General features: G+C 46.5%; 1 protein-coding gene across 1 annotated transcript in view; it reads left to right on the top strand.

Annotated features, from left to right (window-relative positions):
* Positions 1-26918, top strand: part of AGL (amylo-alpha-1, 6-glucosidase, 4-alpha-glucanotransferase) — a 66643-nt gene that overhangs the window by 1299 nt on the left and 38426 nt on the right. The window contains exons 2-6 of the mRNA XM_019530595.1: positions 14801-14812; positions 15228-15377; positions 17969-18179; positions 22789-22955; positions 23421-23624. Coding sequence (XP_019386140.1) covers positions 15296-15377; positions 17969-18179; positions 22789-22955; positions 23421-23624 — 664 coding nt within the window. The 5' untranslated portion in view covers positions 14801-14812; positions 15228-15295. The remainder of the gene's footprint in view (positions 1-14800; positions 14813-15227; positions 15378-17968; positions 18180-22788; positions 22956-23420; positions 23625-26918) is intronic.

Genomic DNA, 26918 nt, shown 5'->3' with positions numbered 1-26918 from the left:
AGTGGCCCTCCTCTGGACCCTCTCCATGCTGTCCATGTCCCTCTTGAAGTGCAGCACCCAGAACTGGACGCAGTACTCCAACTGCAGCCTGACCAGTGCCACATAGAGGTGGAGGATCACCTCTTTGGACCTGCTTGAGATCCATCTGTGGATGCATGACAAGGTATGGTTGGCCTTCCTGACTGCCTCCCCACACTGCCAGCCCATATTCATCTTGGAGTCAATGTTACCAGGACCAGGACTAGAACTGGTAGACTACAGGGGCCTGGGCTGAAGAACTGAGGCTTGAGTGTAACTTTAGGTTAATTGATCTTAGTTGATTAAAAGACAATGCCCAAAGCCTGTAGAACAGGAAAGTTGTGCCAGCACAGAGGCTGAGCTCTGGCTCCAGTCCCAGCCTATGGGGGAGCTGAAAAGGTAGGTGGGGGGGAGGAAAAATGGGACTAAAAGGGAAAGTGCAGTATTAAAGAGGGGCTCTGGATGTAGGGAGCCAGAGGATGGCTCCGGGGCAGCTAGAGAAGTTGCAGGGAGCTGCAGTAGGCTCCAGCTTCTTGAGAAAGGCTCCAGCTGCTGGAGAAAACTGCAGGACAGCCAAGACGAGCTGGGAAGCTGCAAGGTGGGGGGAGGGGAAGACTTCAGAAGGTGGAGGGGAAGCCTGAAAACATAGAGACGGACAGCAGAAAAAAAAATAAATAAAATCACAGGAAAAGCAGCAGAAGAGACTGAAAGGCAGCAGGAAAGCAGAGAAAGGCAGCAGAAAGTCACAGGAAAAAGGCAGTAGGAATTGAAAGGAGATTGGAAAACTAACGGAGAGGGGTGAGGGCTAGAGCTGAGAGAAAGAAAGTGTGAATGAGGCTGGAATTTAAGATAAGTAATGGACTGGGATTCAGTAAAACATGACCCAGCTCAGGGTTACAAATGACAGTGGTTTTATTGAAGAGGGGAGATGGTGACACAATGTCTTTTTGGATCCCTTGCACCCACACATACACACACAATGGCAGCAGGGGTTAGAGAGGCTTGGTGCAGGGGCTGAAGTCCAGGAGGAGAGAGACCAAGAGTCCAAATTGTAGGAGGAGGAATGCAGGCAATATCTCCCTATCCAGGCTAGAAAGGGGTCCTTGTCCAGTAGGTGTTGTCCAGAGCGGGGTTGCCGGCAGGGCCTCTGGGTGGATAGGTGGTGTGGCATGGTGCTGATCCAAGTGGAGAGGGTGTCCCACTGGGTCTGTCTTCACTGCCCCTTTTATAGGGGCAGACCAAGTGTGAACCTAGTGACAGGAGGCATGCCCAGGCAAGGGTCAGCCCCTGGCATACTAAGCGTGGGTGCTCCATGCAGGGATCTGCAGTTTCAGGTGTCTGCAATGGTGAGAGTTGCTGGTTCTGCAGGGTCTTTTGTCTTTCAAACGCTGATCTTGTCTCTGTTCCTGGGTGAGGTCCGTGGTTACTGGATGAATCAATGCAAGTTGATGGTCCAGCCATTACAGGCCATTCAGCAGGGGCCTGCTATCATTGTATTTCAATCAATCATGCCTAACAATTCTTACCCATTGGGGAACCAAATTTACATGGGAAGGATACAATGAATCATATTGTTGCAACATGGGATGCCCAGGCAGAGGACACAAGATGGAGGCTTGACATATAAACTTGACATGACTTTGGTTCACTTACAAACACAGGCCTAAACCATACAACATCCATATGAAACAAACAAACAAAATGATGATAATCCAATAATACAAGTGGATATCCAAAACCAAAAACTTGCTACCAAATTAAAATGTTTAAAGCTTATCCTAAGTCTGAGCTCACTTATACTTATCTATAGGGAATGGATAGGGAGTGAAAAATTCAGTAATGGTTGGGGAAGGGGAGGGAATGCATTTTAAAATAAATTAAAAAAAAGAAAAGAAAAACACTGCGTTTTACTACATATTCATAATAGATTGAGCACATGTAATGGCTAATGCAATTGTGGTACAGTCTCTCTATATAGCCTGGTGCTTCTGAAGAAAGAAAACTAGCACAGTGTGAAGGGATCATACTGTCTTAGAGAGGCAGGATGACAAGCCATGGCTCTGGAGCTTCCATAAGATTTTCATGGAGGTTGCGTGTCACTTTACCCTTCAAAACCAAAGCACTTGACTAAGGAAATTCATACCAATGCAGTAGCAGGTTGTTACTGTCTTTATGTCATCAGTTTGAAGTTGGCAAGTCACCTTGTAGGTGGTGAAGGTGTGCAATACAATTCTTAAAGATCATGGGGGTATAGTATTTGAGCTAACTGTGCTAATATTTTAAACTTTAAGGTCTTGCCTATTTTCTGTTTTCAGACTAGAGGGAATGTACAAAGAAAAAACAGATTATGAAAAACAAATATGCCTTACAAAATTTCAGCAAAGGCCAGACAGGAGTTGGTATTATGTAGTCTTGCTGTCACTGCAACTTAACAAGCTATTTCTGCCATTAGAGAGTGCATTTACACATGTGCTTTACTGAAGAGTAGACTAATTAGTTCCACTGTAAATCATCACAGTCTACACATGCACTGGTATTAGGGTGCAGTAAACTAATCAACTCTGCCATGAGATAGTCCTGTTGGTAACTGAAACATACATGGAGATGGTGACAAGGGCTGGAGCACAAGAGTGCTAAAATGAAGGGGCTGCCTCCTGCCTAGTCATATGGCTCCACACTTCCGGCACTCTCTCGCACCAGCCAACCCCTCCGCTGCCCAACGCCACCACCCACAGCCTGGGGCTGACCGTCCGAGTGTGCTGCCAGCCTGGGGCTTTTCCACCCCAGCAAAAACTGCTGCTGTCCCAGGTACATGTGTAGACACTGTGCCTGGGAGCAGTAAACTCCAGCTGAAACCACTCCAGAGTTTATTGCGTCACCTTAATTGCTTGTGTACATGCACCCAGAGTTAAATTCAACTGGAGATACTGGTATTGATGGACAGAAATAGGCTAGCTAAGCTTAAACTGGTTGGAGAGCAGTACCCTACATGACAGATAGAGCTGGAAAATAAGAAAATGCAAAGCTATATTTAGAACAGACTTGGGATTGATAAAAAAAAAAACTAGCTGCTGCTGACAAGGTCATTCTTGGATTCCATACAGTTATGCTTGTGCCATATGTGCTACTGGAGCCTGTGGAAAAGCAACTGCTTTTGCACTTCATCCAGGATATAATTTCACCTGTGGAATTCAGTGAATGGGCTGAACAAATCCTGTGTATTCCAAATGGCTGTGGCAATGTAAGAATTTGCAGAGATTATAAAGTCACCATAAACACCTAGCTGAAAGTGGATCAGTATTCTGTTCTTAAAACCTACAAGATTCATTTTGTAAAACTAGCGGGGGGTAGAGTTTAGCAAACTAGACTAGTTCAAGACCTTATAAAGATAGCATTGAGACCACAGTAAAAGTTGCTGACAGTGAACACACATAAGGGACTGTTAAGGTATGAAAAACCCTATGGAACAGCCAGGGGAAATGTAGGAAAGATAATGTTGGTTGTTATTGGATGACATAATAACAGGAAGGAATTAAGAAGAGTATTTACAAAACCTAGAAGACATTCTGAACAGATTGCACAATTAGTTATAGCTTGAAAGTTAGGAAAAATACAGTTGCTTTAAAAAAAACAAAAACAAAAAAAACCACCCTTAGAATCAACTTCTTTCCAGCATCATCGAGCCCCTCTAGATGTTCAGATAAAGGCACAATACAATTTGATGTGCAATCCACACAATCACACCTCTTGCTGTACCACACATGCATAGCAAGAGACGTGGTTATGGAGGGATCCAGTATCAGATCCTATTACTTCTTATTGCCAGTGGAGGGAGAACCCGAGATCACCGTACTAGGCTCCCCCTGCACCAGCAAGTAGCAACCTCCCACAGCTGCAAGTCCTGTGGCTGACTGGACTTGCCGCTTTGCACCACTGCACAGCTGCTGGGGCAGGGAGTCCTGCACCTGATGGGACTCTTAATCCTGGAAGTGCCCCATGGCAGTGCCCCACAGCTGCTGGGACAAAGTCTGGCCATCTGCAGGAGTCTCCATCCTGGCAGCCATATGGTGCTGCTGGGACACAGTCTCAAAAGCTAGAGAGACAAAAACTATTGAGAATGCATCACTTCTACAAAACGTTTCAGAATTTAGATGGTTTCTGACCATTTTAAACTATCATAGAAGGTCTATTTGAGTGTGTCAACATTAATTTGTCCAATGCCTGTCCTGTGACAAAAAAAAATGTGAATAGAAAAGAATTACAAGACTTTTGAAGAAGCTAAAAAGAAATTGAAGTGTCCCAGCCATTTTGTGCATTTTAATCTATGGAGTAGTTTGCAAGTTCTCTCTTCTGGGAGCAGGACTGCCATTTCATATTTGCACCCCATCACCAAGTATCAAATGAGTTGGCAGACTACTTCATGCAGATCCTAAAACAGACATTAAACAAAAAGGATAGCATAACCTTGTCACATTGCACTACTGTTGCTAAGTTAATGTATGTCTATTTTGCTTATGAATACTCAGGTTCCAGCTGAGTTATTTGTAAAACATTAGTTACCTACTAGATTTGATTTACTGACTCCAAATTTACGAGGAACACCCGAATAACAGGGAAAAATTCATACTCCATATTCTAAGATTTCATGCATCCTAATGCTATACCAATACGGGGGCAGGAAGAGGTGGGAAAAGGTGAGGTAAAGCAGATACCGAGACCACAGAGATATAGTTCTTAGAGGCAAAAGGGGAGATAATAAAGAAGTACATTGATTGGCTGATAGCAGATAACTCTGACAAGTTACAGGATATGGTCACCTAAGCTAGTAAAAGTAATTGCTAGGGGGTGGGGGAGTTGCTTCTGTTTTCTTTTTCTTTTTTTTTGCCAGAGGTATCAGAAAATTGAGAAAAGGAGAAACAAGCACCCCTTCTGCTAGGAGAGATCCAAATTCTCTTAATAAAGAACATGAAAAAAGTATTTTTCTCTCTCTCTGTGAAGCAATACTAACTACAGCAAGTTTGCAAACTTCACATAAGGCTAAATGCATTAAATAAATTTACAGGATAAGGATGCTGTGGATTGTTTAAGAACTATGCTATTGCTTTTCATTTTCCTGCTTGCAGGCTAGGGGACTTTAGGGAAGTGTGGGATCAAGGCTCTGCTTTTAAATTTATGATTTCCTGCACCAAACAAAGCTGTGTCTGTTAGTTGATTGTTATTTGTTGAAAGGTACTGTTTGGCAATCAAAGAACATAAAAGTACTGTTCTGTTATTGGTTTGTTGTGGTTTTTTTTTTAATTAATGCTTTCTCTAACTTCTAAGGGTATGGCAAAAACCTAACAGCAAGAGATTTTTTATTATATGGATCAAATAATGCTTTGGCTTCTGCATTGGCTAAAGACCTTTATCTTGATTTTTGAATACCTGTTGGTTTGGTTGTTAAAATAAACTAGTGGCTGCCCAATGTGCCCTGTTGATCAGAGTACACAGACAGGTGGGCTGGAGGCACAATAGCTAGGCTGGAAAATGAAATGAAGACCCTTCTGGATGCAAGGAGACTCCCATGTAATGTTAATACAGTTTGGTGGTGATCCAAGGGCAGCTCTGGCCAGGGTGAATCTAACTGAGCTGCATGCCAGAGAATATGTTCCAAAAAAGCTGTAGACACTTCACTCTTAACCCTTGTACCAAACAGAATGACTGAGAAAGGACTTTTCATGGAACATTCCTCTCCAAAGTGACTTATGGGTTTTAATGGATTCCCACATGGGTTTTTAACGCCTTCCCACATGGGTTTTAATGTGAGAAGGCATCAATGTTTGCCCATCTGGGTGAGGGAAGCTTTCTGAATGATACCAGAAATGCAAGCAGGAATGAAAGGGCTCTTTAAAATGTTTAAGTGTGAAACAGGTGAAGGAAGAAAGAAAATATTGTGCATCAAAGGATTCCATAGCACATGCATGTTTGCTGGTCCCAAGAGCCAAGCTGGGAACCCAGTCTAAGTAACTCAGGGTGGCAGGGATGGGCAGGTGGGATTAGAGGGAACTAATGGGTCTGCAAGAGAGGTTGGCAAGATCAAGGGAGGCTGGTGATGCAGCAGGGGAGGTTTTCATCAGGGGTGGAGGGGCCAGGAGGCTAAAAATAACCTGGTCAGGGTAGGAAGAGCACAGTCCCAGGGCAGCATTCCAAACATATGCAGATATTCAGTTGACTGGATTAACCCATTCCAGATCTAAGTTAGATCAGTTCCTCAGATTAATTGAGTTGAGGCCACCACTTTTTGCCCAATTTAACCTTCTAGAATTTCTGCATGGACCAGTACTTAAATCCAAGTGTAACAGCTGCACGTACCCCATGCACATGCATGTGTGTACTTATACACTTGTCTGCACGAGTAAATATAGGAGTTTTCATCTTGCTTAACCAGCATTCCATAACCAACAAATCCAGCCTCATAAGTTATTTTTGACAATGTTTGACCAATTAAGTCTATATTAAGCTTAACTTTGTTGTCTTTTGATTTTTCCATGTTAAGTAATTTCCCTTTCTTTAAGATGATTAGAAATTTTGATAGCACATTCAAAGATACTCACAGCTAGGCATTCCTACAAATAAACAGTGGATGTACTGCATTTGAGGTACTCAAAGGCAGGAGAAAGTTTCCTTCCCTCAAAAGGTCAAACAACCAACCAACCAACCAGATAGTCCTCCTTCCAATGGGGCCCCTCAGGAGGTATCCAGGAAGCACCAGGGCTCCTTACAGCCTTGACTAGGCAGGGGCCTGCCCTTTCTCTGGGTTTGCCCACCCTAAATGGCTTTCCCCATGGGACCCAAGGACCTAATGACTCATGCTTCTTCATTGGGCCATGGTCAGGGCACCTCTCCAGGCCTCTCCTGCGCTGCTGGGCTCCTCCCACCCTGTGCCCCACTCTGGGCACCAAGGGCTCAACTCCTCTCAGCTGCTGCACCACCACTGCTGGCTTCTGGGTGCTGGGCCTCATGCTGCAGCACTACTGTTTCCCCATGCCCTGGCTTCAGCACCAAGGGCTCTTTTAGCACAGGCTGGGCCCTTCAGGCTCCAACCGTCCATCCTGATGCCAGGTGGCTAACCTAAGCAGCCTCTGCTGCTCCCTGGCTCAATCCTGTGCGCTGCCCTGCACACTGTGGGACCTGGCTGCTTGCCAGGAGATGGGGGCCACATTGAGGTGGCTCAGGCCCTAAGGCCCTTGCCCTGTGTGCTGCCCCGCGTACCATGTGGCCTGCTGGTCCTGCTGGAGCTGCAGGCTCAAGCTGCCGCTTGCGGCTCCCAAAGCCTGGGCTCTGTCCCTGAACCATGCACCGCTCTGAGGGCCAGGTCCCGCTATACTGTCCCCATGCGCTGTCAACAGCCCAGGCAGTCTCATACCACTCCCAAGGCTGCTCCTCCAGTGATGGTTTCAGGAGCCTTGGGCCTATTGGCCACTGCGGAAAGAGTGCCCCAGCTTTTCTTGGCTCCACTCTTCTTGAGTTCCTCACCACATCTGCCCAGTATACTGAACACGCTGGGCTTTAATTTACACTGGAGTCCCTGCTCCAGAAGTCTGCCAGACCTGCAAAGCAGTCTTCAATCAGGTCCAAGGACTCCTTGCATTCCCTCCCCCCCCACACACACACTCCTCCGAGCAGGGGTGGGGCAAGCCCCTCCCAGCTGTTACCGGATTGGTGGAAAATGTTGCACCGATCTGAAGCATCTTTCTCCAAGCCAGGATTGCCAGGTGTCACTGAGCAGGGTCCTAGGGGCGGCCATAATCTCCTCTAGCACCCTCTACCATGCCAAGTTCGTGTTAAAGCACCCTCATTCTCTCCTGCCACATCTTGATCTTATAAATAAAAAGGGAGGCTGCCTTCCCATCCTCTTGGGGACAGTGCTCTTGCTACCCCACATCTTGCTTCTATAATGGGGTTCCAGGCACCCCAGCCTTATAGGCTATGCATGGCTCCAGCCACCACCATACCATGCCCCAAACCTCACAGATGTACCGGATGTTGTTAGGTCTCTCACTCTCGGTGCCCTCTGGCACCCAGGCTCTCTGCAGCCCTTTGTCTCGCAACCATGCCCTCTGGTGCTCATCAGTCACTGCCCCCTTTGTCTCAGGGCTTCTTGCTCAGGTGGTCATAGCCGTGCCTGGCCCCTCGACTCTCCTCCTCGGGGTCTTGAACCCCCGCAGATGGGCCCAGGTGGCCGTAGCCATGCCTGACCTCTTTGCTCTAGGGCTGGGGACTGTGCACCTCAAAAGTGCTGCACCCTGTCTGGCATCAGGGTTCCCACACTACCGTGGGTCCCCTATGAGGCCTCCTCCAACCCCCCAATAGCCTCACCCAAACCACCAGTGGTAAACCACAAACAGAAAACTCAAGTACCTGGGCTGCAACAAATTCAAGCCACTCGGCTAAAACATTAGTTCCACCACATCAGGGTGCTCTATCCTTCCCCAGCCTCAGAGCTGTACCTCCAGCCCAGCCTCTCCTCTTTCTTCAGTCCAACAGAGCTTCTTCCCCTATGACTACCAGCAGGGAACTACCTGCCTGGCCTCAGCCTGGCTTAAATGGGAGCCAGGCCCTGCCCCTTCCGGTCAGCTGGCTCCCACCGGTTGCCCTAGCAACTGGCACCTGTGCTTCTTTATTACTACTGTGGCTGCCCTGGTAACCAGCAGCGGGGCTCCTTACTTGCTGCTCCACAATTAGCAGGCACCTCAGGGCCCTGCTACACACCTCCCCTCTTAATGTTCGCACTCACTGGGCTGAGTCTTCATTCTCATCTGCCACAAGTGTTTTCCTTCTTTCTTTCAGGTCTTGGCTCTTGTTCTCTGACCATACAGATGCTCAGGCACAGAGGTTTTAAGGTACCTCCAACTCCCCTGTTACCCAAGGAGCACCATGCAGGATTTTATGGGATTAGCCCTGCCACGGGCAGTCCCCCCACACTAGCCAACCTTAGTAAATCATGCCCTCCGTTGGTCAAACTCCAGCCTACCTTTCGGGGTTCTTTCTCCCTCACTTTTGGCCTTTCTATGTTCCATCCCCGTGCACCCTGGTTTCTTTTTCGGGGGAAATTGTAGGCTCTTTTGCCCATCTATGACTCCCTGGAAATCCTGAAGCCTTCCCCAGATCTCCCACTGTCTGTTCAACACTTTCTGGGCATACTCCTCTTGCCAAAACTCTACTTTTCCCTGGCCAGTGCATTTTCCCCTAGGCCCCTTATAGATTGTCACATAGGCCACTCCTCCAATTTTCCCTTCAATAACACTTCTTAGCATCCACCACCCGACCTGCCCAGGGATGTTACTCGCATAAATCTGTGGCCTTCTCTGGCCCTCGTCCCCTCTTTGGAGGTTGTTCCCTTCTCCTCAACTCTTGCCCCTGGCCACTTCTTTTGCCTGGACTCAGCTGGGTCTATTCTAGACTCTTGCTGCCTTAGGCGCTGGATGATTTGCATCTCATCTTGGTTGGTCACACGAGAGGTCCCCCGTCCTAGGGAAATTTGTTCATCCTTCTTTGTCATCTCCAAATCTAAGTCAGCCCCCACTGGCTACCCTTGTTTGGGGACTGCACTCTCTTCCTTGCCTTGCAGCAGGAATAGCACTCTCATCTGCTGTTTTAGCCAACCCATCTCTTGCACATGCTGCTGTACTCATTGGTCCCATCTCTTATTCCAGCATTCCAGGAGAGCTGGTAGGACCTCTTCTTGTAGGGCTGCAAGCTTCGCCTTTACTGATCCCTTCCCTGGACTGCTCCTCTGCAGCAGCCCCAGTCCGGCCTCCTCTCTTGGCCTCGGCATTGAGGGAACTTCACCTGCTCTGAAGGTTTCCGGCCCTCTAACTGTGAGGTCGTTGGTTGTACCTCCACTTCCCTCAGCAACCCTTTCACCACCTCCATCTCCTGGTGATGCTCTTGGCACTCAGTCTTAACCGCAATCACACACACTCCGCTAGTTGGACTCCTAGCATCTTCAGCCGTTCTCACATCACGTCTGTGAACCTCACCACTGGGGCTCCCTGTCCTATTTCTGTCTGTGTTGCTACCCCTGGTACCTCTGGCTCCCCAGGACTTTGGCCTTTCATAGCCGTCTGACAGCTTGCAACCCACAGTGTTTTGTTTTCTGCTTCCAACACCTGGATCCGTTGCCTTCAAGTTTGCATCTGAAGCTGTGACTGCTCCCTCTCTGCGTTAGCCACTGCTTCTTTAGCCAAGCTGTTCTCTAGGGGTATTTTAAAGGAGCTGTACTTGTTCTCCAAGGTGGTCTTTTTCCATCTTCGCACTCTGTAACTGGGACCATAACACATCGCTCTCTTTTACCTTGCCTTTTAACTCCTTTTCAAGAAACAGATTCCAATTGTGCAACGCCTCACAGTTTGCCATGTAAGCCTTTACCTTCTCCATCTCCTGCGTGATTAGCTTGCTATCTTTGATCCAGGTATGGTTTGCCAACAGCTTTTCTCCCAGCTCTTCAGCCAGATGTTCAGCTCACTAACATCTCTCCTGCCAGTTCCCCAGGTCCTCATGCAGGTCTTCTATTTGGTCCACTTGGCTGCAGACTTCTTTTTGTAGGATGCTTATTAGGTTCCTGGACACCTCCAACTTCTGCTGTACCTCCTTCTGTTCCCCTGCCTTGGTCATGCAGGCTTCAGGGGCCCTTGCAGAAAGATGAAAATGTGGATGGCATCTTCTGCAGCTTCTCTTCCCTCACTTGGCTCTTCTGGGCTTCATTCGCAATACACTGTTCTAGTGCTCGAGTTCTTTCAGCTTCCACTGCTATCAAGTGCCTGATTTCTTTGGAGACTACTTCCTTTTTCCCCTGCTTGCACCCGCTGTTCTAACCCCGTGGCCTTCGCCTCCGCTTGTTCTTTCTGGGCCTTTGCCGCTTCTAATTCCCACTCTAGCCGGGCCGTCTTCTCTTCCAACTCATCCACCTGCAATAGCCAGGCAAAATTCTCCTGTCTCAGGCTCTCCATGTCCGCTGCCTCTGCCATAGCAATCCTGGTCTTACACCCTTCCTGATTGGGCCCTACGGCTTCCCCTTATACAGTCTCCAGGGTGGTGACTTCCTACTCTGTCTCCTTCTGTTCTGGTCTGCGTTGCCTCTGCCTTCCTACCATCCTCTCTCAGGTCCGGTTTTAGCCCATAGGTTCATCCACTTAATTAGGGAAACAGGGTTCCTCCTATGCACGGCCAGCTTTCCCGGCCAATGCACCAATTTGTCATGGAGCGGGGCCCTAGAGGCAGCCGTGATCTCCCCTAGCACCCCCTACTGTGCCAAGTTTGCATTAAAGCACCCTCGTTCTCGCCTTTGAACTTGTCTTGATCTTATAAATAAAAAGGGAGGCTGCCTTTCCATCCTCTTGATCACAGTGCTCTTGCTACCCCACATCTCACTTCTATAATGGGGTTCCAGGCACCCCAGCCTTATAGGCTATGCATGGCTCCAGCCACCTCTGTACCACACCCCAAGCTCGCAGATGTACCAGACGTTAGGTCTATCTCACGCTGCCCCCTTTGCCTCAGGGCTTCTTGCTCAGGTGGTCGTAGCTGTGCCTGGCCCCCAACTCTCCTCCTTGGGGTCTCAAGCCCCTGCAGATGGGCCCAGGTGGCCATAGTCATGCCTGACCCCTTTGCTCTAGGGCTGGGGTCTACACACCTCAAAAATGCTGCACCCTGTCTGGCATCAGGGTCCCCACACTACCATGGGTCCCCTATGAGGCCTCCTCCAACCCCTAATAGCCTCACCCAACTCACCAGTAGTAAACCACAAACAGAAAACTCAAGCCACTCAGCTAAAACATTAGTCCTGCCACATCAGGGTGCTCTATTCTTCCCCAGCCTCAGAGCTGTACCTCCAGCCTAGCCTCGCCTCTTTCTTCAGCCCAGCAGAGCTTCTTCCCCTATAGCTGCTAGCAGAGAACTACCTGCCTGGCCTCAGCCTGGCTTAAATGGGAGCCAGGCCCTGCCCCTTCCGGTCAGCTGGCTCCCACCGGTTGCCCTAGCAACCAGCACCTGTGCTTCTTTATTACTACTGTGGCTGCCCTAGTAACCAGTAGCAGGGCTCCTTACTTGCTGCTCCACAAGTAGTAGGCACCTCAGGGCCCTACACAACTCCCAACTTTATAGGAGCGGAGCACTGTGCTCTGCAACATCAGGCAAAAGCAGCGAGCCTGCCACATATATATGAGGTGCAAGGCTGCCTGGTTCAGCTCTACCCCATGGAGGACAGGGCCACACCGGGGGCTCTGTAGGGGGCTGGAGAGCTGCTCATCTGCATAGATATTTGGTGGTTTGCCAGATATTTAAGGCTGGTGAAGAAACAAGAATCACTGGAAACAGGAAAGAAGGACACTCCTTAGCTATGGGAGTGAAAAAGTCATTGAAATATTAATATTTGATGGTTCACTTTGGTGCTGAGGGGGATGAAGAACAATGTGCACTTTTCCATGTGTTCCAACACATTCCAATTAGAATGCTTGAGCAGATTCAATTAATCAAACCTGCTTGAGCGCTCCACTCGGAATGCTTGAGCAAGCTGCAATGTCTTGTGTATTCAGCATCCCACATTTCAAAATGATGGCAGGGGTGCTTTAATGCAAGCTCATCAAATGAGCCTTAGTTAAAGCACCTCTGTTGCCATTTTGAAATGTGGGGCACTGAATATATGAGATGCTACAGGCATTTTAATTAGAGCATCTTCCAAGAGCTGCTCTAACAAAAATGCACCCCCACCCCAGAGCATGTATATAGGCACCCTGTTTTATTCAGTTTGGCTACATTAACCTACCCTTTTGGTAGGATCCCTATCAGTATATTTGCTCAGTATGGGACTTGTGTTTTATAGGCATGTTCAGTGTAGACTGCATTCAATCAACTTCATAGTTGGCTTCTACAACTGAGTGTGTGCTGCTTCTGGCAGCAATTTAAAGATAGTATATTTAGTGATGTTTTCCCGCATGCAAATATAAGACATAGGGCTTTTTTCCCCATGCTGATTGGGAGGGAAAAAAAGCCTTGCTTTATATTTGAATACAGTAGTCTTCTTTGGGTGTATTGGTTGTCTTCTTTGTGAGCTTCAGGAGGCAGGTAATTTATTTGTTCTTTAAAAATTGTGATCCTACAAAGTTTAATTTTGAGTATTTAATTAAGAACAATGATCAAGTTATGCAAATATTTCCTTGCATAATCTCTCAACAGATTAACAGTTGCTTTCCCCTAGTAGTGAAAACAGGAACTACGCAACACCTTAATCACCACAGGAACAGCAAATGCAGCTGCTATCCTAGATACACTCTACAAAGATATGTTTTGGGTGCACAATGGAGGAGGAAGAGGAAAAACTCCCTCAGCAATATTTCCTTATGTTCAGTTTTTGTTGGCTTTAGTTCTCCACTTCATTCCACAAAATACTGTTTGCAAGAACATAAAGCAGTAAACAGCCAGACACACTAACTGTAAATTGAGAGGCTGTATTTTTTTTATACTCTTGGGCAATGAAAATAGGCTGACCTTCAGTAGCTGCAAGACTGACCTTTTCGGTAGGGTTTAGTTAATGATAGATCACTGGATGCTTGTAGCAACTGTTCTGCGTATTTTGCCATCGGTATTGCAGCATTAGGCAGTGGTCAGAGACTCTGGGAGGGAAGCAACGATAATATTTCCACTCATCTCTTCTACAAAATAAGGCCATAAACTACAAAACCCACATGTGGGTTTTATACCTCCATACATTTTTGGTTAAATATGGAACTTTAGAGCTTTGAGATTTCTTAGTTTGCAATCTTGCATTTGCTATAGAATAGATAGTAGTTATAGTCCAGTTTACATCCCAATTTTGTGAAGTGTAGTATATCAGATAACCCCAAACCTATGCATTGGTCTGTCCACAGGAAACTGGGTTGTCACAGTATTACAACAGCTTCATTGTACACTCAGTAGAACTGTACGTGTGGAACACAATGCAAATTTACTAATGCATGAGCTTCTGGAGAATTGTGAGCTCAGAACACTAAATAAAAAGACTTGTAGTTCTCTGATTGGGCTGCTCCTGTGCTTCAGTGGACTTGTTAATCAATGAACTGGTTTAATTATTTTTCAGAACCCCAGTCAAAGTGTAACTCAAACCCTGGCCCAAAGGACAGGGGTTCCCAGACTGTGGGTCACCATGCCAAATGGGGTGGCGGGGGTGGGGGACGAGGGAGATGGGGTCGCGCTGAGGAAAAATGTCTGGGAAGCAGCGCGGTAGGGGCAGGGCAGGGGGGTGAGCCGCGGGGTCCCCAAGCCCAGCCCCGAGAGAGCTTTTTTTTTTTTTTTTTTTTTTTTTTTTTTTTTTTTTTTTTGCACCGGTCCTGGAAGCACTGCAATACCAGGTCAATGCATGGAGTGGATGGAGCACGCTCCGGTTCCACCACCCAATACCAAAAAGAATCTGCTCAGGTAAGTATTCCTCACCAATATGAAACATGTAGAGCGCGCCTGCGACCTGCCCCAGGCGGCCACAGCGGAGTGAGGGCAGGAACCGAGCGGGGGGGGGAAGACCCTGCGACAACAGCCAGGCCCCACGGCCGGCAGCGCCATCACAGAGCAGCCGCCGGGCGGCCAGGGGGACTAGGGCCCTCTCCCGTCTGCAGCCGCGCTGCCCGGCCCGGCCCGGCCCGCCCCCTCCCGTGCTCTCGCGGGAGCTTCGCCCGGCTCCGCCCGGCCCCGGCCCCGGCTGCTGCAGAACCAGTAAAGTTTGCACCGAGCGAGGCCTGCAGGCAAGGAGCTGCCGCCGCGGGTGAGTGTGGGCGCGGCAGGGCAGGGCCGAGCCAGGTCGGGCATCTCCGGCAGCTACTCTACCCCCGCCCGCGCCTGCAGCGCCCGCGAGTCCCGCGCCGCTTCTATTTATAGGGACAATGGGGAGGCGCCCTCCCCGGGGCACGGGGATAGTCCGCGGCGCCCGGGCGCTTTGTGCGGGGAGACTGACAGCGACAGCCCCTCCGCCCCCAGTGGCGGGGCCGGCCCCGGGGCGCAGCCTGCCGCCCTCCCTCCACTGCGCCCCGCAGCAGCGCTCCGGCTCTGCCCGCTCCCGGGCCCTTCTAGCTGCGCCCAGGTGGGGGAAAATGTAAGCGTGGGTGTCCCACTGACAGGCGTCACCCCCACTGGGCCTCTGCCGCTTGCCCTTGACTTCTGCTTTCTTCTTTCCCTGGTAGGGGCCAGTCCTCTGTAGCTGAAGGGAACTTGTCCCCCGTGACAGCGTGCAGAGCAGCAGACCGCCAAGATGCCCCACGGTAAACAGACGCGGGTTCTGCACCTCAACGAAATGGAGAAGCTGGAGAAGACCCTCTTCAGGCTTGAGCAAGGTCAGTGGTAATACTTGCTTTTCACCTGTCGGCTTCATTTCCGTCTGTGGGGATTCTTAAGGGTCTTCCACCTAAGAGAGAATGTAAAAGTATTTGTGAAAGGTCCAGGACGGAGAGCTCTGTTCCCCACTGTCTTCTCTATCAGGCATCTGGTGCTCAGGTGAGGCTGCCCTCCGTCGTAAAAGCGACTGTTTCTGTCACATACATTGTTGGTTAGTTGGACTATGTTAGCATGTAGAAACCCCAGTCAAGGACCAGAATGATTTGGGAAACCCTCTCCAGATAAAAGGACAATTGTAAAGAGCAAAATCAGTAGTCCTGATTTTTTAAATTTTGAGTGTAGTTTAAGAAAGCACTTATGCTGGAGTGTAAGTATAGCACTGGGATCTGCCACACTGCTTCTGCCCTTTTATGGCTGTCCATAAAAGTCTTCATAATCCAACTCTTTTTTGTGTTGCGTCACTTTGCTGTGTTTCTAATGGGTTAACCTAGTTGAAGAATTTAACATTATCAACAATAATTTTAAGTTGGGTAAGATTTTGAAATATAGGCTTTTCAGAGTACTTTTCTAATTTTTATGGTATTGCTTGCCAAGTTTACATGTTAGTAAGAAATCAACATTATCTTTTTTTTTTTTTTTTGTGAGTGGCATATACCCTGGTGCAAAAGGCAAGGTTTTTTGGTGATAGTTTTTACTGGACCAACTGTATGGAGTGGGAGAGAAGCTTTCACAGAATGCCCTTCTATTCTAATTTTAGAAGACTGTAAAGAGGATACTGAGAAGTGTCCTGATCTTTCAAAGGATAGCTTTTACGTTCAGTTTTTATAGTCATGCTGGTTGAATTTAGGTAGGCACCTAAATCCTGAAACTCTTTATAAACTTCGCTGGAAAAGATTATTTAAATGTGCTTGGGTAGCTGAACTCTGATATTTGTTTGAGCTGGCACCATTCTACTAGATGAGCAACCCTTATTTATTCAAGATAGCACAGCTCAACAGTTTTACATTTTATATTATGTAGCACTTTTAAATTTCTGTGTCTGAAAATGGATTGGAATTATTAGTGATTATTAGGGTATTAAAATGTATTAGTGATTATTAGGGTATTTTTTAATAATATATTTTTTTACTATGAAAACAAGTCAACCAAATGTATTTTACTTTTTAATTGAAGAAAAAAAATATGTATCATTCTTTTAGTTGAGACTCCAGTCCTGCAGTTGACTATCCATTGAAATCATTAGTTTTGCAGCATGCACAGTTGCAATGAACTGCAAGACTGGGGACTCGGTCAGTAGTAGCTACTCTCCTGCAAACACTAAACGCCTGCCCAACTTTACTCCTGTGAATAGAGCTGTTAGCCAAAATAGCCTAGTCAAGCCCAAGCTATACAGCCCTGACACTAAAACCTGATTCATGGCAGGCAAGAACTTGCACTAGAACAAATGACTTACACTTGCCCTTGTGGAATTCCGTTTTCACACAAGTAGATTAGAGAGCAGAGTTGGGGCTTAGTGGTTCCATTTTAGGGTATAAAACAAATCCAAAGCCCTTTAGATCTTTTGCAAATATAAATGAAGTTACAGACACAGCACCACATCCTGTAATTTAAAGATTACTTCAATGAGGCCCCATGCAAGTGGAACATTCTGTGTGCAGTAAAAATTGCAATATAGAGGACCTTTTTATATTTTAAAAAAGTAGGTTAAGGACTTGTGATTTGTTTCACTGAAAATAGTTCTGGTATCTATTCTTTAATAAATATAGGTGTTTCCAAACTTGGTCTTCCATTTCTCACAAAAGGTTATCTTTTGAATTCAGTTACATTTAGAAAGAGACTGTAAACTCAAAGCCTAAAAAATTAAAATACAAAACTAAATTAAAAAAAACCCAAATTAAAATATTAAATGTAAATTTATATAGTGCATAGGGCAGTATCCTTATTGTGCGTGGTTTGACAATCATGTGTTCCTGTTGCTAGGGCTTTTCCCTTCCCTGTTGCTGTCTGAATGATCCATAAGTATAGGGGAAATTGACTCTGTATAATACTGTCCTGGAAATGGACAGGAAATTTGCAGAAGAAAAATTCAGTTTTTCTCTAATTTATGAATGATAGTAATCTTGGATGTTAAATTTAATTGTAAGTTAAACAGTTTTATACAGGATATATAAGGTGGTTTTCGAAGTTGGCATTTTCCCTTTTAATTTTAAAATGTGTACTCATATTGAGCTGGTTCTTCACTTAGTAATACTTCTGTGATCTCAAAATTGTAGGATTATATTAAATAATTTTGTATTTGGGTAGTCATACAAAGTCAGCACTTTGAAGAGGGTCAGAATTAATGTGTGCCTTTTAAATGACCAGGTTCTGAGTGGTGTTTGAATAGCCTTACATCAATATTATTTGCTGACAAGAGGGGTTAGTAAAAACCTCTCTTGTAACTGCATACCTAGTATTTCTCTCTAGAACTACTGTGTAAGTCAGTTAATCCAATATTTACACTGTGGTTTGGATGATCAAAAGATCTAATCTTTATTTTTTAAGAAATAGGATGGCTTTTAACATTTTTACCCCTCCCTCTTCTTTTAAGGTTTTGAACTGCAGTTTAGACTGGGCCCAACTTTGCAAGGTAAACATGTTACAGTGTATACCAACTACCCAGCTTCAGGAGAAATATTTGATCGTCACAAGTTCAGGCCACTGTCATGGCACAATCCAACAGGAAGAGAGGATGATTCTGACAAATATTGTAAGCTGGATCTTCAGATTTCTGGATCATACCGGTATTATTTCAGCCTTGAGTAAGTAAAGCTTTGTACACATATAAAATTGCAGTCTTTTCAGTAGACATCTGTCTTAACCTCAGAAGGACACTATTAGGAGTAGAAGGGTTTATTCACTCTCCTTATCAGTGTTGTCATTGGCCTTGCTGCTGAGAAACCTGTGAAGTAGGGGAGTGTCAAACTTGCCTTGCCCTTGACAAGATCCAGACCATGGGCAAGATCTGGCCCAAGGCACATGGTGGTGACAGCTCTGGCTCCAACCTGGGGCGTGTGGTGGCAGCAGTAGCTCTAGTTCCTGCTGCAGGCCCCATGCATGTAGCAGGATGGAACTGAAGCTTCTGTTGCCATCACAAGCCCCATGATGTGGTGGCAGCTCTAGCTCTGGCAGCTTCAGCATGCGGAAGTGATCAGGCTGGGAGCCAAGGAGCTGGGGCCATGGCAGTGATGACCAGGGTTGTATTGATGCTTGCTTGCCTTCTTGCTGTCAATTTGCCATGTCCACTGGGGCCCAAAGTCCCCAGATTCTGTGACAGACCATACCCTCCAAACATATCCCTATCTTCTGAGGTGGCTCACTGGTAACCATATCTGGATTTGGCCAATAAGCAATGTATTTTAACAGCCATGCTGTAAAGGCTTCCAGTTGTTCTGATCATGTGATTTACTTTTTGATGCTCAGTGTTTGGGGAGAAGCATTAGAACATATTGAAACTTTAGTTGTTTACACATGTTGAAAAAGCAAACCACTTTTACAACATTTGAGAAATACAAATAATTCCTTAATAGACTTGGAATTTGTGAAGGTAAGACCTTTAAAATAGATCTTGAAAATCAGCTTTGCTGTCTTGTTTCAGTGAATTCCAATATGTAATGGTTACCATAGGTAGGAATTATGGTGTCCAAAAATATACAGCTTTAAGGCATTCACCTCTAACCCTATTAAGAGAGAAGAAAAATGATAGTGTTAGGGCAGCTGAGCTGGGAATTGAACCTAGATCTCCAGTGTCCTAGGCTAGGCCCCCTGTCAGGTTTGAAGAAGGCTCTGAACCTGGGGTTACCATTTGGCGAATGCTGTCTAAAAGGCTCCTTGTATAGAAGGTGGGTGACACCACTGCCACTACCAGCTACTCTACTGGCTGTGGTTTAAGAAAAACAAAACAAAATGAGGCGGTCTTCTACTCCTAAAAGGGCTGACTTGAGGCACCTACTCCAGAAAAGGGTTTAAGGCTCAGAGTCCCGATATAGCAGTGGTTGCTTTCTCAGGCCTGTAGAAATGTGCCTAAATCCAAGAAAATGGTAGGGTTTAAGATGAATTCCTTGGTTCAACATGTCATACTTTTTCTGTTGGCCACTTTCAGTGTCCCTTCCCTCGCATCCTGACGTTTATGGACCCTAGTCTTGAGGTGTCTCTGATGCACTGTACAGACCTCTTCTGACGCACTGTACAGACAGTTTAGGTTCCTAAGTCTCAATCCACTCCAGGAGCTTGGTACCCAAGTCCCTTTGTGGATCTAGTGTCTTTATACCTAATTCCCTGATAATAAAATGGAAAGAAAAATACTTCCCTACTTCAAAGAGGGGGTGGGCAACATATGCATGTTGACTAGATAACTAATGAGGTAGTAGCTGCTGAGATGGTATAGAAATAAAACAAGATGATATTGATATTTGTTTGCTTTTAAGTCTGATATGACACTAATATGTAGGCTTTTGTGCTTCATCTGTTGTTGTTTCTAAGAGCTGCTAACTTGGCAACAAATTAAGAGTGCGGTTGACCAGCACACGTTCATTCAGGAAAAATAGAGAAAGTTCTTCTGCTCTTATCCTGACAAGTGATTGGAAAGAAATTTTCATTCCAATTTTTAAGGGTGCACCAATAAAGATATTTTTGGCCGATACCAAGGGCCAATTATTAACCAGCCATATTGTCCAATGCTGATCCGACTGCCGATATGCAGCCCGGTAGCTTGGAGAGCAGTGTCTAGCCAGTAAGTCTGTGGTGGGGGAGGGAGTGTGGAGGGGGGAGTGGAGCTGAGTCTGGGGCAGAGTCAGGGACAGGTGCTGCCCAGGCGGGCATGGAATGGACCTGCGGACAGGGGATATGGGGGGGGGGAGTGGGAGTGCAGGGGTGGAGTAGCTCCCGCCATTGCACATTCTTCTGGGTGAGGCATGGGGGGCAAGTGACACCCCCCCCCCCAAGATTTGTGCACAGGGCAAGGGCAAGTTGTGTGCTATGGGCTGGGAGCTGTGCTGGCCTCTTCCCAGTGGGAGCTGGGCTGGGGCTGTGGTCAGGGCAGGCAGCGACAGCGCTGGGAGGAGGGACTATGGGGGGGCGGGCTACAGCCACCCCAGAATTTGCCGTAGCTCTGCTCCCAGCATCTCTGCTGCCTGCCTGGACCCCGCCTGCCCTGAGCACAGTCCCAGCTCATTCCCCGCTCTGGGGCGAGGCCAGCTTAGCCCATAGCCGGCCCCTACCCCATGCAGAAACCTGGGGGGCAAACATCCCCTTGCCTCCACTGGGGGTATGCACAGCAGCAGGAGCCACTCCTCCTGCCCCTCAGATGAGCTGCCCACAGCTCTATCCCACACCCCTGCCTAGCTGGGCAGTGCCTACCCATGCCTCAGCCCCATGTCCTTACTGTGGGTCCCTGATCTGCCCCTCCCCCCCTGCTCCTTCCCTCCACAGAGTTACTGGCCTGATGTTTCTCTCCAAGCTGCCAGGCTTCATTGCTGGCTGTGTGTATGCTGTGGCATGCCTGCAGCGTTTATCAGTGGCATTATCAGCCACATCAGCCAAAAAAAGCTGATTACTGATAATGTCAATTTTACTTTTCTCAGTGCCGATACTATATGGACCTATACATCGATGTACCTGTACCAATTTTTAATTCTTTGCCATCACTTACACTTTCTGTAATGATCATGTTTTTAGCTCCATTTTACTATAAACTGCCGAGTAGAAGAATTTCTTGCAGATAATCAAAGTACAAAAACAAAAGCTGTTATTCCAGTAACCCATTTCTAAGAAACCTTTTCAAATAATATTTTCCCTTATTTTGTTGCTATACCTGATGCTGTACAGGAGAGGAATTCTTGGGCAGGGTCCTGCAAGGGGCTGAGCAAAATCAGTTAAGGATTTTCTGCACATTATAGAACCAATCCCTCCCTGTTTCTGACCCCAGTCTTCCAGTTGCATCCATTTTGGCCTACCCTTACTGAGCTCAGTGGGCCATCTGGTAAACCTAACTGTGCACCTTCATTAATGAAAGGATTTAGGCCTTTGTTTGTTCTATCTTCTGAAAAAGGCACTGTTAGAAATTTCAGAGATGATACTATGTTTTGGCTTTAAAATGAGACAAGGTACTGGATATTAGGCCTGTGTGAAGTGGCTAGTATTCAATTCAGATTCCACCGAGTCGGGGGGCAGTGATTTGATTCGGTAATTTGAATAGCTATCTTGAATTCATTTGGCTAAATCTGGTTCAGAAATTCGGGCACCACCAAAATGGCTGAATCTCTGAATCAAACAGGCCCCATCCCCTGCCTGCTTTCCCAGCCCCATCAATGGCTGCCCCACCAGGCCTCAGCATGGCTGCCCCACCTGGCTCTTCTTTTTTAAAAAAAAAAAGCCTTTCCTCGCAGCTCCTGCCAGGTGGGGGGTGATCCCTGCTGCTTCATGCTGTGTGGGGGGCTCTGGCATGAGCTACCATCCCCTGCCCACTCGCTCAGCGTTTCCCATGGCTGCCCTGCCTGGCCCCAGCTCCCAGTTCTCTTAAAAAAAGCCCCTCACCCACAGCTCCTGCCAGGCGGGGGAGCGATTCCCACTGCCCCATACTGCATGCTGCGTGGGGGGCTCTGCCACAAACCCCCAGAAGCTCTGATGGGCACTGCATCAGCCAGTGAGTGGGAGTTTTGGTTGTTTTTGTTTTTTTTTCAAGAACCGGGAACTGGGGCCACGTGGGGCAGCTATTAACAAGGCTGGAAGGGCCCCCACATAGCATGAGGCGGTGGGGGGCAGCAGGATTGCCCCAGCCTAGCACCACCCGGTGACTGTGAGGCTTCTTTTTTTTTTCCCAAAGGATGCTGGGGCCAGATGGGGCAGCTGACGTGTCTGGGGGAGCAGGCAGGGGATGGGGTTGGTGGGGGTCTCCCCATGGTCCCCTCTCTCCTCCCTGCCCCCTACTTACCATCATGGAGTCAGGGTCTAGCTCCCTGTGGTAATAAATGGGGACTGCCTGAATCTCTGAATCTTTTCTGAATCGATTCAGAGAGGTTCAAATCAATTTGGACCTTTTTATTGGTCTCCCAATTGGATTCGGAGATTCAACCACTGAATTGGGGTGAATCTGCTCCATATTGAATCAGCACCCTAAGCTTTACACAACCCTGCTGGGGATAGATAGATGGATGGATGGATGGATGGATAGAAAGAAAAAAACAAAGACATTAAGTAAATTTGGCAGTAAGACTGAACTGAAAAATCAATAATTGTGATATTGTACTTTAACATGCTGGGATGGATGGTTTATAAAATACCAAAGATGCTGACTGTCTTCTGGTTCTAAAAATGATTGGTACAATAAGCATTTTGTTTTTTCCAGTGGTAACAGACTTAATTTTTTTTTAGGCATGAGAAAAGTGGTGGAGGTTACATAGTTGTGGACCCTATTTTGCGTGTTGGAGCTGATAATCATGTATTGCCTTTAGACTGTGTAACACTCCAGACATTCCTAGCTAAGTGTCTGGGACCATTTTATGAATGGGAGGATCGGCTTAAAGTTGCAAAAGAATCAGGTAATGACACACATTCTAAAAAGCTGATTATTAAGGGATAGAATATAGTTTATCTTGTAAGTACAACAAATTATACTGTTTAATTGTATAGTTCACATGCCCTTTGGTTTGCAGTTTAATATTGGGATTTAGTTGCATAACTATCTTAAATCCACAGTGAATGCAAACTGTTCTGATTACTAAAATATTTGAAGTGCCAGAAGTTGAAAAATCTTTTATTTGTTTCATGGAAATGCAAAACTGCAGAACTGATGGGACCTTGGGGCAGGGAATGGAGATTAAGAATGGTTTAAGTATTGCCCTAGAAAAAAAAATCCTACATAGTGTAACTTCTAATAATAATTCCAAAAGCCTGTTTTCAGAATATACTATGACTGTGTAAGTATTTTGTTTCTGTCAGAGAAGTGGTTTGTAAATATTGTAATATTTTCTTGCTTAATAAATGGTTTCTGTGTTTCTTTACAGGTTACAACATGATTCATCTTACACCACTGCAGAAGCTTGGACGTTCTAGATCAAGTTATTCTCTGGCTGATCAGTTAGAAGTAAATCCTGATTTTTCAAGCCCCAATTTTAAGTGTACTTGGAGTGATATAGGAAAACTAGTGGAAAAAATGAAAAATGAATGGAATATGCTTTGTATCACAGATGTAGTCTACAATCATACTGGTATGATTTTTTTTTCTTTTTCTTTTTTCTTCTCTCAAAATTTCTTGTTGCCAGTTTGCTAATACGGTTTCAGGACTAATTTGTTTATTCCATTATTCCTTGTTTTGTTTTTTTCCTTGGATTAACCTTTTCAAAGGCTTTTGAGGAGCCTTAGTCATCATCTGTCTGCCCTCTGAAAGATTCCAGGGCATCTTTTTGCATCAGTCTTGCAGACTTGTGTTCACTAAGATAAAGAGAATTTTTCATCACTTATTACAGTACTAACAGAGGTACAGATGTGCAGTTTCTAACAGGGGATTTGCCATTCTCCTGGTAGCATGCTTCTCTGGGTCAGCTGAGAGCAGCGCAGGACAAGGCAGACTTCCTTGCCCTGACCGCAATCTTCCTATAGCCTAAGTGCTCCCTGCCTCTCCCTGCACTCCTCAAAGTCAGCCCAGACCAGTGCAAGGAGTTAAGGGTGTTCTGCAGTGGAGAACCAGAAAATTGGGAGGGATCCCACCATGGAAGAATGCCTCTCTGGTGCTAATCAGATGATTGGCAGGATGAGGAGACATTCTCCTGGGGCTGGAACCCTCCCCAGCTATCTGACAGCTGCTGTTTTTCAGCCTGCCTCCTTCCCAGGCAAGGGAGGGGGCAGGTCATCAAGTACTGGGTTCCCCAAAGTGTGGGTGTATAAGAAAAAATGTCTTCTGGTAGAAATAAATGTCTATGTGCAGCTAGACATAAGCAATCTGTGTACAGTACACCAGTGTGTATGAGCTTATATTTCATAACCTTGAACTTATTTTTATATACTGCAGAGCACAACTTATTTATTCATGTCAGGCTTCATTTCTTGGGTGAGGTCATGGTTCCTTGAGTTGAAAGTAAATTAAGTAATCACTTATTAGACATTAAAACAATGTGATTTGACCAAGGAGAATTGAAATCTCTGTGAAATTTTGACCAAAACACCAAGGACTTTATCTTCTTATTTCCCCTACCACACTTCTTTTTAAATAAAATTCCCAAAACTTTTCAGTGGAAAAAAACAGGTATGTTTTAAATCTGTCTTATTTATCCTCTATTATTATAGATGATTGATCACTACAAAGTTAGTAGTTTTAAAACTGGTCAGATAATTAAATTTCATGAGCTGCTTAATGGCAAAAAAACCCTATGTGAGTTCAGTTATCAATAATTGTATGCATGTTAGCAATATTTCTGGTTTCTTTTTTTGCTGGTTAAATGGAGAAGATGGGGTGATTAAAGGAATGGGCACAGGTCCATGTAGTATTTGAAAGTAAAGTTTAAGTACTATGTTCCTCTCACCCCATCCCCCACACATTCCAGTCTCATAAGGGCATGTGTGCCCTTGGAACCAGCTCTGTGATATGTCTTCCTTTTTCTTCATCTCCTCCTCCCATCAAATCTAATCTAAATATAGATTATTCTGTATTATTTAAACAGCACCATGAATGTGCCTTGTGACATTTTGCAGCTAAGAGAAGGTCCCTGCTTAAGTAAAAGGTTTGAAACCTTAAAACTTAGTCATCTTTATAAGAGTTATTGATGTGAACATGCATTTGCAAAACAAGTACCTAGGTTTGAATATAACATACTAGTAACTGACAGCACATGGAAGGAAACCCAAGAAAGGACAAGTGAGGACAAATGTTACTAAATAAAATGAATTGCTTTTTCTCATCTCATTACAGCCAGAAACACTTTAATCCAGTGGTGTCAAAGATATGGCCCATGAACTGGATTCAGCTTGTAGAGCCATATCATCCAACCCTGGTACTTGTCCCACATGGGGCCAGTCTGGGATGCCTACTCCACCCGTATGCTGAATCCAGTGCCTGCTCTGGTTTGTCTAGGACACAAGCTGCATGTGGCACCTGCTTTAGGCAGCCTGGGTAAGGCACTACGTGCATCTCCAGTCGTGCAACAGGTACCACTTATGGTACAGTTCCAGGCCAGCAAGAGTGGGCTCTGAACCCAGCATGTTGGGGCAGGGGCTGTGTGGGTCTTCTGCATGGTCTGGCTGGTCTGGGGCCTGTGCTGCATACAGCATATGCCCTGAACCAACTGGAGCAGGCACCACATACAGCTTGTAGCCTCATATGGGTACCATGTGTCGCAGTTCCAGAGTGTATCCAGTGTTTAGGAGAGGAATGGGGGGAGTACAGTCTATGGGCCCTATCCAGTCCACAGGGCCAGCCCCCCACTGTTCATTGAGCCTGTGGACCAGTCTTGTACAGAACAGATGAATTTGACACTGCTGCTTTAATTTCTTTTAAGCCATTGTTAAATTTACATTGGAAATCAAAGTAGCATCAGCATTAATAGTCATTCAAGATAAATGGGAAAAGTCTCAATTCTATCCTTTAGGCATCCAACTACATTGTGCAGGAAGACAATGTGTGAATTTCATTTCTGAAGCTAATCTTCACAACAGGAACAGCTAGCAAACTTCTGGTGCTTGTGTTTTCTTTGTTTTAAAGCAAACTTCCCTGCCATGGGCTGGGTGTGTAGTGCCAGCTCCAGCCACAGGCTGGCTGTGGGGCTGGCAGAGGGGCCCCATCCAGCTGCGGTAGGGCAGGGTGAGCAACCTGGTCCCAATCCCGATCTGGACACATGGTGGGGGGACAGGGTGGAGTGTCTCCAGTCCAGATATCAGGGGCAGGCAGCCTGGTCCAGATCTAAACTTACTAAGGGAGTATGGGGAGGGGTCAGCTCTGCCCTGATCCAGGGGGAGGGGCAGGGCAGGGCAGAACAGTCCTGATCTGGACATGCCAGAGTGGGAGGAGCAGTCTCACCCTTTGATGGACATGTCTGGTAGGGTGGGGGTTAGCAGGACAGAGTAATCCCAATCTGGATGTGCGGAGGGGGGTGGGAGGCACCTCAGCCCTGATCCAGATCCTCAAAGGGGTTGGGCCAGGTGAAGTAGCTTCTATCTGGATGTGTGGAGAAGGCAGGGAACAGCAGGGGGGTAGGCCCAGCCCTGATCCTTCTGTGCCACAATGTCCTGGGCAGGGTTGGAGTCTGCCACTTGCAGCTGCCCCTCTGCCCTCTCCTTAGCTGCCATTGTTTTCTGACCCAGTGACGATGTGTAGGGGGTGCACATGTACCCCCTGACAGGCAGTACTCCCCGCTTAGGTGATAAGCAGGGGGGCAGGCAGGAGCACTGGTGCCCTGCCTTATGAGCGCCAGCTGGGGAGTGGGGGCGCCAGGTGAAGCACTGCTGGCACTTCCAAGAGTGCTGTTCATGCTTCCAGTGGGCTTCCTGGTTGGTGCAATTGGCCATGGATC

This window comes from Crocodylus porosus, unplaced genomic scaffold (assembly GCF_001723895.1).
Source record: "Crocodylus porosus isolate Cpor-Errol unplaced genomic scaffold, CroPor_comp1, whole genome shotgun sequence".
In the NCBI taxonomy this organism is placed as follows: Eukaryota; Metazoa; Chordata; order Crocodylia; family Crocodylidae; genus Crocodylus; species Crocodylus porosus.
Note: the sequence above shows the minus strand (reverse complement) of the source record. Positions and strands in the feature narration are given on the sequence as shown.